We start from the raw sequence: 12,818 nt of genomic DNA on the forward strand, positions 1-12,818 counted from the left end.
TGCCTGACTAGCAAGGCCAGCCATTTCTGTGTTTAGCCATCTGGCCACCCTTCTATCCATCTATTCATCTATCTGTCCATTACTATTGAATACCTACTGTGTGGGAAGACTGGAAAAATACACCCAGTTATACATGGGGAAATCAGATGACAGAGGTTGCCAAGTTCATGTGAAGGATTCTGGTAGGAAACACGTGGACACGAGAATTTCCCAGAAGGAGGGAGTGCACACGCCTCTCTGGCTAACAGGTGGTACTGGGAGGCAGGCGGGTACCCCCGGAAGGAGCTGGGAGAGCACTTCCCCTTTGGGCAGCGATGATGTTTGGCCAACATGATATGCATGGACATGCCCTACCAGTTGAAGTATTGGTGGTAAAATAGCTACTTCCTCGAGCCTCCCAAGTGTCCTCTCCACTGACCCAGCTGCCCGGCCCCCCCCATCCCTCCCTGCCCCCGCACCACCTGCGACTAAAGGGGTGAGCCCTGGCCCAGCAGGGCTCCCAGGACCCGGCGCATGCTGCCCTGCGCCTGTTCCATTGGCCGGGCCGGGCCTGTATGACTGCTCTGTATTTTGCCATCACCCCTGCCTTCAGATACCCCAAACGCCTGCACAAGGTGGTGAGGAGACTGGTCCCGAACTGTGACGTCCGCTTCTTCCTGTCGGAGAGTGGCAGCACCAAGGGGGCAGCCATGGTGACGGCGGTGGCCGCCCGAGTGCAGGCCCAGCGGAAGCAGGTGGACCAGGTGCTGGCTCTGTTCCGGCTGACCCGGGAGCACCTCGTGGGCGTGCGGGATAAGATGCGGGCTGAGCTGGAGTACGGGCTGAAGAAGGACACCCACCTGCTGGCCACCGTCAAGATGCTGCCCTCCTACGTCTGCGGGATGCCGGATGGCACAGGTGGGCCATGCACAGCTCTCTTTCCCGAGGGGCCACCCAGAACTCCCACGAGCTCCTTCAATCCGGTTAGGTGTTTTATTTGAAGAGCTTTGGGTTCATGTCTATAACGGCAGGCGGGGGCCAGGGTCGAAGGTCAGTACTCCTTCTGCATCTATTTGCCGGGTTGACCCACGGCCTTGCTCTGTGCACGCTGGTGGAGAGATCGCCTCCCGCAGGGGGCACGTGCGTCTGTGTAGCTGAGAACATGGCCTGTACCCCATGTTGTTGGCAAACAGAAGACCCAGATGCTGTCCCCGGGAGCTGCCATCTGGACACTTGGAGTCGGCTGGCTGGCCTTCCCGCGGCTTCTCTGCCTCTTCCCTCCCAAGGCGTGGCTCTCTTGCTCTCCCCTCAGCACTCTCTGCCCCTGACTTTTCCAAGCCCTGCTCCTCCTCCTGCTCCTCTGTACTCGGCTGAGAGGAGCCACTCCACAGCGGAGTCAGTCCTTTAGAGAAGTTACTTCACCTCTTTGAACCTCATGAACTGCATCCAGAAATAATGACCTTGGTCGGATGCTTTCTAGCTTGTAGTTTGCTTTTGAACATTTCATTTCATCCTCACAACCAGTTCGTGTGTTACATAGAGAGTGATTCCCATCTTATGAATGCCAAAACAGGCTCAGAGAGGTTAGTTGACATATTCACGGCCACACAGCTGTACTTTGGAACTCTCAACAGCAAAGATCTTTTCCAGGGCCAACGTTCTTGGAGTCTACATGGGGGAAAAAACTGAGAGCAGTAGAGATACTGTTCAATTATTCATTCCTTCATCCCGTTCATCCTTCTGCCTTCATCCCTCAAAGTTTTATTAAGCACCTACTATGTGTCAGGCTCTGTTCTAGTCTTGGTGATAGAGCAGTGAGGAAAGCACAGTCCCTACCCTGGTGGAGCTTACGTTCTGTTGGGCTGGCAGACAATAAACAAATGCCATATGATGCCATGTAATGACAGGTGCTGTGAAGGCAAATAGAGCAGGGTGAGGGGTAAGAGAGCCGGCTGGGAGTGATGTCTTTGGCAAATTCAAGGAACAGCAAAATGACCAGTGTGGCTGCAGCAGGGTGAGACAGAGAGCAAGGCAAAAGGCTTTCCAGAACAGTCTGTGATGCTCTGCGATGCTGGAGAAGTGAGAGGCAGTGGGTGGTATTGAAGGTTGAACTTGATTTGATTTCTTTTTGTTGTTAATTCCCACCCGATGATATTTTTCCATTGATTTTTAGAGAGAGTGGAAGGGAGGGGGAGAGACAGAGAGAGCGAGAGAAACATTGATGTGAGAGAGACACATCTATTGGTTGCTTTCTGCATGTGCCCTGACCCGGCCAGGAATCCAGCCTGCAACAGAGGTACATGCCCTTGATTGGAATCAAACCTGGGACCCTTCAGTCCACAGGCCGATGCTCTATCCACTGAGCCAAACCGGCCAGGTGGGGGTGAGGGAGCCCAGGGAAGGGGAGAGCAGGAATGGGAAGAATCATTCTATCATGTGATGAGCAGTTCCTCCAGGCCACACAGACGGATGGAGCCACCTTCCGGAGGCCATTGCACTCAGGGCAGCCTGGCCTGACTCACCCTCAGAGGCTCCTTGAGCATAAGTACCGTGTGTGGCCTTTAGCAGGTGCCAGGAAACGCAGGCTGGTCTCCGACAGCTCCGGGTGCCTGCGGGTGCTCTGGATCTGTGCCCTGGGCAGGCTCTGAGGCTGCTCCTTTCCTCATCTCCATCCCCCCACGCCTCCCGAGTCCCTGCCCTGTGCATGCTGGTGGAGCAGAGCCCCACTTTCTCCACCACAGAGAGCGGAAATTTCCTTGCCCTGGATCTGGGGGGAACCAACTTCCGCGTCCTCCTGGTGAAGATCAGAAGCGGCCGGAGGTCAGTGCGAATGTACAACAAGATCTTCGCCATCCCTCTGGAGATCATGCAGGGCACCGGCGAGGAGGTAAACGTCAGGCCGTGGGTCTGTGCGCTGAGGGGCCAGCCTCCCCCGGTCACTGCCCGCCTGGGTGACTGCCGCTCTCTCCCTGCAGCTGTTTGACCACATCGTGCAGTGCATCTCCGACTTCTTGGACTACATGGGCCTCAAGGGAGTCCCGCTGCCTTTGGGCTTCACATTCTCATTTCCCTGCAGGCAGAGAGGCATCGATAAGGTAAGCGGCCCTGCCAGACTCCCAGCCAGCCCCGTGGGGTGGGCTGCCCTCCTCCACGAGGGGGATCCCAAGGTACCTCTGAGTCACTGTTCATTTTATTTAGGGGCCTTAGGACAGGGCAGCTGGGGGGAGGGGCCGCAGGCGGTTGGGGCCACAGTGTGCGTCAAAACAACCAGTCGTTCCGGTTGTTCAGGCATTGCGGTCGCTTGGCTTTTCTATATATATATATATATATATATATATATATATATATATATATATCATTTCCTATATTGATGTACAAGGTGATAGATCCATTTTTCGGAATGATAGGATGCCTCTAGTGTTTTACTGCGGAACTATGCTTTAATAAACAGTCTGTGGCCTTATCATTTATCACATCTTAATCTGTCCTTGGCTAGATTAGAAGTGATCCAGGCCTTTGCTCTGTGCAGTCATGGCCTGGGAACATGAGTTGGTCACTGATGAATATGAATTACTGCAATTACTCCACTCAGAAGTAGACCCTGTCTGCGCATCATGCTTTGTAATGCCTCTGGGCCCAGTGTTAGGGCTGCATAGATGGAAGCAATCAAAAGCACACACACTGGACTACCTATTAGATGTTGAGGCCCCAGAAAACTACTGCTCAAGTGAATTTCTCCTCCTTTCTTTCAGGGGATACTCATTGAGTGGACCAAAGGCTTTAAGGCTACTGACTGTGAAGGGGAAGACATGGTGGATATGCTCAGGGAAGCCATCAAGAGGAGAAACGTACGATATGGTGTTGAGGCTCATGCCTGACCTAGTCCCTTCCCCCAAACCCCTTTGGCCTACCGTCCTACATCCAGCCCTGTGACTCTGACCTCCCTCACACACACCCCACCCCTACTCTGGGTCGATGTGCCCCTCCTAGTCCAGTTGGCTTGCACATTCCACCTACAGTAGAGCTGCTTCCTTTGCAGGAGTTTGACCTGGACATAGTTGCAGTTGTGAATGACACAGTGGGGACCATGATGACCTGTGGCTATGAAGATCCTAATTGTGAGATTGGCCTGATTGCGGGTAGGTGGTCAGGCATGTTCCATTGGCCTACTCCCATCTGATTCTTTGGAGGATCCTTTTTAACATAGTCAGGCAGGGGAGATTGTTCCATTATACAGAGCCTCTGGAGCTGGCTTTGTCCAAGGCAGAGATGAAGTTAAGGCTGGGATTCTAGAATTCCTAAGTGTTTACTTAGTATCTTTCTTCATTAAGGGTAGTAAGTCAAAGTTGCCCTTTCTGTTGAAGAAGAATGATATAAAAAAAAAGGGGACTTTCAGGTTAGGGCCTTGGAGCAGACTATCCTGGGAGGAAGGAGACCTCAGTTGAATCTTGTTGGCCCAAAGCTGGCTCCAATGTTCTCTGACCTTTTCTAGCTGTCTGGGTTCACAGGATGGGGAAGATTTGGAAAGAAACCTAGGGGAGGAGAAGTCTGACGGTGATTAAGGACTAGGGTGGATTCCAGTGGGATGGCTCCAGCGGGGTGAGGGAAAGGGTGGGAGTTGAACAGGTAGAGATGGGGATGAAGGGCATTCCAACTGAGAGACACAGGTTAAGTAATGACAATCTGTGAAAGTTGTTCCAGTTGGTTGTCTGGAGTTCCTGGAGGTGAGGAGTAGGTGGAACAAGCAGATGGGGATATAGTGAGAGGTCTTCAATGCCAGGTCAGGGGTTTGGTCTCACTCCAACTCTCACCCGCTTTGTGACCTTGGGCAGGTTACTCTTCTGTCTGGACTTGAATTTCCTCATCTACGGGAGGGACTGGGCTATATCTAGGTGAGCAAAGAAGTGAGACTTGTTTAATTACATATAATAGTTGCCTGGACTGTTGTGTTGAGAATAGTTCTTAGGCCAGGTCATGGGTCAAGGAGAAGAGGGTGCTAAACATAGATGCTAAACATTTGCTTGTCCAAGACTAGACGATTCCTCATGGTCCCTTCCAGGTCTGACTGCTAACTCTATGACTACTTGGAGGCTCACTTTGTGTGCCTATAGCTTAACAAGGATGATGATGGAGGTGATGCTGCTGCTGCTATCACCATTGATTGAATACTTACTATGTGGAGGAAACTTACAAACATCATCTCATTTAAAAAAAATATATATTTTTTATTGATTTCAGAGAGGTAGGGAGGAGAGAGAGATAGAAACATCAATGATGAGAATCATTGATTGGCTGCCTCCTGCACACCCCCTACTGGGGATTGCACCCGCAAATGGGGCATGTGCCCTGACTTGGAATCAAACTGTGACCTCCTAGCTCATAAGTTGATGCTCAACCATTGAACCACACCAGCCGAAGCTCATCTCATTTTTTTTTTTTTTAAATAATAAATCTATGAGGCAGGCATTGTTACCTTTTCACAGATGAAGAAATTGGGTCTCTGAAAGATGAGATACTTGTCTAAGGTCACTCAGCAGTGGTATAAAGCTGCAATTCAGATTTTGACTCCAATCCAGTTGTCTGACTCCAAGCTTAAGTCCTGTCTACTGCGCTCCGCTGCCTCTTTAAGATCTGGTGGTGTCTTTTGAAGACTAAAGTCTCTTCCTGATTCCTTCTAGGAACGGGCAGCAATATGTGCTACATGGAGGAGATGAGGAACATAGAGGTGGTGGAAGGGGACGAAGGGAAGATGTGCATTAACACAGAGTGGGGAGGGTTTGGAGATAATGGCTGCATAGATGACATCCGGACCCAATATGACAAGGAGGTGGATGAGGGGTCCCTGAATCCCGGAAAACAAAGGTGAGAAGGCAGATGTGTACATGTGTGCGGGTTGTGCATATACCACTTTACCAGATCTTGGCGGGGGGTGGGGGGGGGGTGGGGAGGGTGTGTGTGCCATTTTCTTATATTACAACTACTATTACATGTTAGTGTGCTGTCTTATTTGAACAAAAGCAAAATATTATGACAAATTTCCAATAAGTAGAACAAAGGGTTGCCTTTTTCTAACTATCATAGGACATCATAAAGGGGGTGGCTAGTGGACGCAGAGGCTGTCTGTGGGCCAGGTGTCACAGCGCAGGGGCCTGGTGACTCTGGGGGCCCTCTCAGGATGGGCCTCTGAGAGGTCCAATTTTAAGAGCTGGCTGCCAGGTTGCTGACCTCTGTTGTTCTGGGCAAGGAAGTGGCCACAGGAAGGATGGGAGTTCCGGTTCTCAACATGATGTCATGTCCCAACATGGGTCACAGTCACCTGTGAGGTGTATTCCAACTACTGACCCTACTGAAAACAGTGGATGGTTCTTTAAAAAAAAATAGAGTACATTTTTGCTTGCATCCTCATATACCAGTGGTTCTCAACCTGTGGGTTGCGACCCCTTTGGCGGTTGAACGACCCTTTCACAGGGGTCGCCTAAGACCATCCTGCATATCAGATATTTACATTATGATTCATAACAGTAGCAACATTATAGTTATGAAGTAGCAACGAAAATAATTTTATGGTTGGGGGTCACCACAACATGAGGAACTGTATTTAAAGGGCCAGAAGGTTGAGAACCACTGTCATATACCTTCTTGAGAAGGAGAGAAAGGAGTAGCTAGGGATAGAGCTATCATGCTAGGAATTGATCATTAATCTGGGCTTGCCCATTAGAACAGGAGCTGGCAAACTTTTTCTATGACGTACCAGAGAGTAAATGTTTTACTATCAGGTCACAACTAAACTCAGTGTCTTAGTATGTAAAGTAAGATGGAAATGCAGATTTGTTGTGATGGGTGATAGCCACGTGAAGAAGCTGAGCAGCTAGGAAGTGTAATGGGATGACTGGGCCACAAATGCCTTAGTAACTGTTGAACTGAGAGCACGACATAGAAGAGACCCCGTGGTCCCTCATCTTCCTTGGCACTTGCTCCAAAAAAGAAAAAAATCTGATCAATGTATTTATCTCTGAACCCCACATTGGGGCATCCAGCTATCATGGCTCTTCTTAAGGGGCGAGGCCTTCTGACTTAGTTCTGTGTCTGAATCCACTGGTGGCTTACATTTTTGGAATGAGGACTTAAGGGGGCAGCACTTTTGAATTTGCTGCCATAATCTGTCTGTTTCATCTTGGGCTCACGTTAGGGCAGTGATGGCGAACCTATGACACGCGTGTCAGAGGTGACACACAAACTCATTTTTTTGGTTGATTTTTCTTTGTTAAATGGCATTTAAATATATAAAATAAATATCAAAAATATAAGTCTTTGTTTTACTATGTTTGCAAATATCAAAAAATTTCTATATGTGACACGGCACCAGAGTTAAGTTAGGGTTTTTCAAAATGCTGACACGCCGAGCTCAAAAGGTTCGCCATCACTGCGTTAGGGCCTGAACAGAGAGGAGAACACACAAGTCTCGGCCACTCTCCGCTTCCCATTCGGAGAAGCAGGGGCAGCCCAGCCTGCGTCACGGTGGCTAATGACGGTCACACACACCCGTGCAGACACCTGTGCAGTGCCTGCTGGTCACAAGGCACGTCTCCTCTTGCTCCTTCCCTCATGCTGCTCACAGCCTGGCAGAAAGGGGACAGGGTGGTGACAGCTTTTGAGGACCCTGGTGTGTGCGGACAGTGTAAATGTATTACCTGGTGGAGCGGAGTCTCTAGTGGGACAAATTCCTTCACCTAGAAAGGAGCATCTCCAGTAGAACAGATGTGTCCTGCAAACCGAGGCGTGTTGGCTTTGGGAACAGGAGAGGGACCAGCTCTTGCTCAGCACCTGCTGAACACCGAGGCTTGCCTCCCGACAGCCTGTGCGGTCAGTGTTTGGGTCCCTGTTTTATAGATGATGGCTCAGTGCTTGCTCAGGTGCCCCTGGTATGTGGCAGAGCTGGGACCCGGCTCCCGCTCCCCGTGGCTCCAAAGCCTGGCTCTCCCACATCACTGCATTCCCCTTGGCCGCTGCTCACTCCGAAACACTCCAAACCAGGCAGCTGGCGGCGGCCAGTGGTCTGCCTTCCACACCCGACCCATGTCCTTTCGGGAACCATTCATCAGCGCTGGTTTTCCTGCTCTCACCCACCTTCTCCCTCTTCCCCAAACAGATACGAGAAAATGACCAGTGGGATGTACCTGGGGGAGATTGTGCGGCAGATCCTGATTGACCTGACCAAGCAGGGTCTCCTCTTCCGGGGGCAGATTTCAGAGCGTCTCCGCACCAGGGGCATCTTTGAAACCAAGTTCCTGTCCCAGATTGAAAGGTGACGTGCGGTCAAGTTCACTACTCAGTGTGAGAGCCCTAACTTGGATGTGCTGCTGTCATGCTGGGGGTAGGCGGGTTTGAGATTTAAGAATAGAAACAGCAAAGCCAGATGAGGAGGGGTTGCCCCCTCTCTCCAGCTGCTTCAGGACCACAGCCCCAGGGCGTGCTCACAGCTGAGGGGCCAGCAGCCTGCCTGGGCTCTGGGTTCCTAAACTGTTACCCAGGAGTTAGCTGAGGCCAGAGAATGATCCTCCTTTGTTCCTAAAAAGAAAATATATCCCTAATATGAAAGCAAAGTCATTTTAAAAAATCACCCACATGCTCACCACTAAATACAGCGGTTTTTATTTTTGCATATTATATTCCCTTTCAAGTTCTTGAATGTTTGCAAGCATATTTTCTTTTTTAAAATGGATTTTTAGAGAGAGAGGAAGGGAGAAGGATAGAGAGATAGAAACATCGATGAGAAACATCATCGGTCCACTGCCTCCTGCTTGCCCCCCACTGGGGATCGAGCCCACAACCCAGGCATGTGCCCTGACCAGGAATCGAACCAGTGACCTCTTGGTTCTTGGGTCGGTGCTCAACCACTGAGCCACGCTAGCTGGGCTGGACATACTTTTTTAAAAGGTAGTTCCAGTTCCCACTGCCACCAGCTATGCACACATGGCAGTTTCACTGCTTCTCCTTCCAGCCCTGGATGTGATCAGAGGCTTTGTGTTTGGAATTTCTCTCAATTTGACTTCCTTCATTTAATTCTCCTGGTCTTTTTTTTTAAAATATATTTTATTGATTTTTTACAGAGAGGAAGGGAAAGGGATAGAGAGTTAGAAACATCGACGAGAGCGAAACATCGATCAGCTGCCTCCTGCACACCCCCTACTGGGGATGTGCCTGCAACCAAGGTACATGACCTTGACCGGAATCGAACCTGGGGCCCTTCAGTCTGCAGGCCGATGCTCTATCCACTGAGCCAAACCGGTTAGGGCAAATTCTCCTGGTCTTTATGGCCAGGTGCCAGCAAGCCAGAAATAATCCTGGGGGAAAAAGAAAACTCTTTATAAATGAAAGCAGTGCATTTAATGAGGGAAATGCGATGGGCTGCTGCAGAGGAGTTCTGTTTAAGGAGAGGGTGGTAGAATCTGCAGCACCAGCAGCAATTTTGTGTTTTTGAAGTGATGATCAGCAAACATTCAGCTTTCTTTTTTGGGGGGCGGAGGGGTCTGGTCTTCAACTCATCCAATCCGAAAGTGCAAGTTGAAAGTCACTGCCTTTGGTGACCAGAGGGTCCTCTTTTGTGGGGGAAACAGTTGCTCCCTTGTGTGCAGGAGATAAACAGATGGACTGATCTTTGCCTTGCTTTTTTGAACACAAAGGAAAGTTGCTCCGGACAAAGCAAGCTGTCAGGACCTATATGCCTCCGGAAGTATTTGCTTCTGCCACACAAAACGTGTCTGCTTTGGATGCTTTCACTTCTGCAGGCATTTTACAAAGCACCTTTATGGGTTAAAAGAAAATCATACCATCGAGTGCCAATGGGAATATGGCAGTGGCTGTGCTGACTGTGGACCATTTCGACACGTGTTGAATGGGTGGGACAGTGACCCCAGGGGAAGCATCCTGGGTTACAGCCTCAGAGCCCGAGCTTCTGCTTCCTCTCCACCACTTCCCTCCTTCGTGCTGGGTGACCTGAAGCAGGCAGCTCCTCTCTGGACCCAGTTTCCTTCTTTATAAGATAAATAATTGCTCTGCTGCTTAACCCCAAGGATGGCTCTGAGGATAGAGTAAGGGAACATACATGAAAGAACTAGGTAAACTGTGAAGGGCTAGATCAGGGGTCCTCAAACTACGGCCCGCGGGCCACATGCAAAAACAAATATTGTATTTGTTCCTGTTTTGTTTTTTTTACTTCAAAATAAGATATGTGCAGTGTGCATAGGAATTTGTTCATAGTTTTTTTTAAACTATAGTCCGGCCCTCCAACGGTCTGAGGGACAGTGAACTGACCCCCTGTTTAAAAAGTTTGAGGACCCCTGGACTAGATCATGGAAGGAATTTTATACATACTAATGAAACCCCACTTTTTTCCTTCCTATATAAATGTTGCTTATTCATAAGCAAAAGGAAGAAAATAAGAATCACTGGCAATCCTTCCAGCTTCTGAATAGATTTCCTTCTGCTCTTTGTGTGTGTGTGAAGGACAGACATCATTTAAAAACAAAAACCAAGATCATATGGCAGCTAGTATCTTAAAATTTATGTTTTCACTTAATATATCATAAACATTTTTCATAGCATTAGATATTCTCATGCAAACTCAGTTTTAAGGTCTACAAAGGATTCTACTGTCTGGCTACACCCCCCTTACCTGTCGAATCTGCTCTACGGTCATAGAGGTTGTTTCTCAGTTGTTCTCTCTTGATAACGCTCTTCTTCCTGCAGCGACCGGCTGGCCCTCCTCCAGGTGAGGAGGATCCTGCAGCAGCTCGGCTTGGACAGCACGTGCGAGGACAGCATCGTGGTGAAGGAGGTGTGTGGAGCTGTGTCCCGCCGGGCGGCCCAGCTCTGTGGCGCAGGCATGGCCGCCATCGTGGAGAAGAGGAGGGAAGACCAGGGGCTGGAGCGCCTGAAGATCACTGTGGGCGTGGACGGCACCCTGTACAAGCTGCACCCTCAGTGAGTGCCTGAGAAGGACGGGTGGGAGGGCGCTGAGGTCGAGAGTAGACCTGGTTGAATCTGACAGGCAAGGCTGAGCCCTGTGGTATGGTGTGGGAGGATTTGCCATCCCCTCTGAACCCCAGCTTCCTCATCTGTAAAAGGCGGGCAGTAATCATCTCTACCTCCTAGAGCTACATGAAGATTGCATGGGTTATACAGGTAAAGTGCTCAGGAAATACTGGCCTCACAGGGGAGTCATTGAACTGAGTATTTTATATAACATAGAGCATTGTCTAGTATGAGCTGGTTATAATTTTCTTAGCTCAGAATAAGTGGGCAGAAGGATTAAGAGCCCTGTCAGGCAATATGAATTTGAATCCAGTTTCTTACTCCCTGTAAAATGAGGACAAAAATCAGACCTGCCTCATGGATTGCTGTGAGGATTAAGTTAAGCAGTGGCTGTAGCAGGAATGGCTCGTCACAAAACTTCCAGTGATGAAAGTTATAATTTCCATTTCATGTCGTGTTTTACATTTTGTTTTGGTGAAGAGGAAAAGTATTAACAAGCTTACACAGATTTTCAGTCATGCTGACGTGTATACATGGACTTATTATTGTAATCCTTGACCCTTAGCCCTTTCTATGATGCTAATTGTTCAGAATAACTGACTGGTATCGTCTCTTGGTTTTCCCTTTGGGTCACATATTTTTGTTGCGGTTCCTCTAAGCCTCTCCCTTGAACCAAGACTTGACCAAGGAACAAACCACATGATCATTTCAGTAGGTACAGACAAAGCATTTGGTAAAATTTAACACTTTTCAGGATAAAATTACTCAATAAACTAGGAATAAGGGAGCTTCCTCAACCTGGTATAAAAGCATCTGGGAAGAGTCTACCGCTGGCGTCATACTTTCTGGGGAGAGGAAGAGTGGATGCTCTTCCCTTAAGATCAGGAACAAGACAAGGATGCACTCTTGCCACTGCCATTCAGCACTGTACCTTCTAATGCTGCCTCAGGTGGCTGTGTGATTTTTGTCTCTCAGTCGAATCTTGATTCAAGGAGAGGTTTGTAAGAGTCAGTTCCAAGACATGTGGCCTCAAGGGGAAAGTCAGGGGTAAGTCTAGCCAGGGCAGCGAGGCAAGAAAAAGCAGTAAAAGGCATCCGACCTCACACCGTGTACAAAAATTAACTCAAAATGGATCAAAGACCTGAATTAAGATCTGAAACTATAAAACTCCTAGAAGACAACATAGGTGTAAATCTCTGTGACCTTGGATTAGGCAATTGTTTTTAAATATGACATCAAAAGAATAGGCAACAAAAGAAAGTGTAGGTAAATTGGACTCCATAAAATTAAAATATTTTATATGCCATAGGAAGTGAAAACAAAGAATGGAAGAAAATATTTGCAAATCATGTATCTGATGAGGGACTCATCTCTGGGATATATAAAGAACACTTAATGCAACTCAACAATAAAGATAAGTAACAAGTGAACAAAGGATTTAAATAGACATCTCTCCAAGAAGATCTACAATGGCCGATAAACATTCAGAAAGGTGCCGAATATCGTTAGTCACCAGGGAAATGCAAGTCAAAACCATGAACTACCATTTCACATACACTTAGGATGGCCACAATTAAAAAGAGTGGCAGTAACAAGTGTTGATCAGGATGTGACAAAATTGGAGCCCTAATGCCTGGCTGGTGGAAAACAGTTTGGCAATTCCTAAAAGGGATCAACATGGAGTTACCATGTGACCCAGCAATTTCATTGCTAGGTGTACTCAAGAGAATTGAAAACGTGTTCACTCACAAACTTGTTAGTGATGTTCATAGCAGCATTATTCATACTAGCCAAAAGGGGAAACA

General features: G+C 48.5%; 1 protein-coding gene across 2 annotated transcripts in view; it reads left to right on the plus strand.

The window, feature by feature from the left end:
• HKDC1 (hexokinase domain containing 1) overlaps positions 1-12,818 on the plus strand; it is a 44,845-nt gene that overhangs the window by 21,590 nt on the left and 10,437 nt on the right. For both annotated transcript variants that reach the window (XR_011473581.1, XM_070432891.1), the window contains exons 10-17: positions 593-897; positions 2,721-2,866; positions 2,955-3,074; positions 3,732-3,827; positions 4,019-4,118; positions 5,658-5,841; positions 8,129-8,284; positions 10,729-10,962. Coding sequence is in view for 1 of the 2 variants with exons in the window: in XM_070432891.1 (XP_070288992.1) it covers positions 593-897; positions 2,721-2,866; positions 2,955-3,074; positions 3,732-3,827; positions 4,019-4,118; positions 5,658-5,841; positions 8,129-8,284; positions 10,729-10,962 (1,341 nt within the window). In the remaining variant the exon portion in view is untranslated. The remainder of the gene's footprint in view (positions 1-592; positions 898-2,720; positions 2,867-2,954; positions 3,075-3,731; positions 3,828-4,018; positions 4,119-5,657; positions 5,842-8,128; positions 8,285-10,728; positions 10,963-12,818) is intronic.

This window comes from Myotis yumanensis, unplaced genomic scaffold (assembly GCF_028538775.1).
Source record: "Myotis yumanensis isolate MYYU_CA2020_CCGP unplaced genomic scaffold, mMyoYum1.0.hap1 SCAF_13, whole genome shotgun sequence".
NCBI lineage: Eukaryota > Metazoa > Chordata > Mammalia > Chiroptera > Vespertilionidae > Myotis > Myotis yumanensis.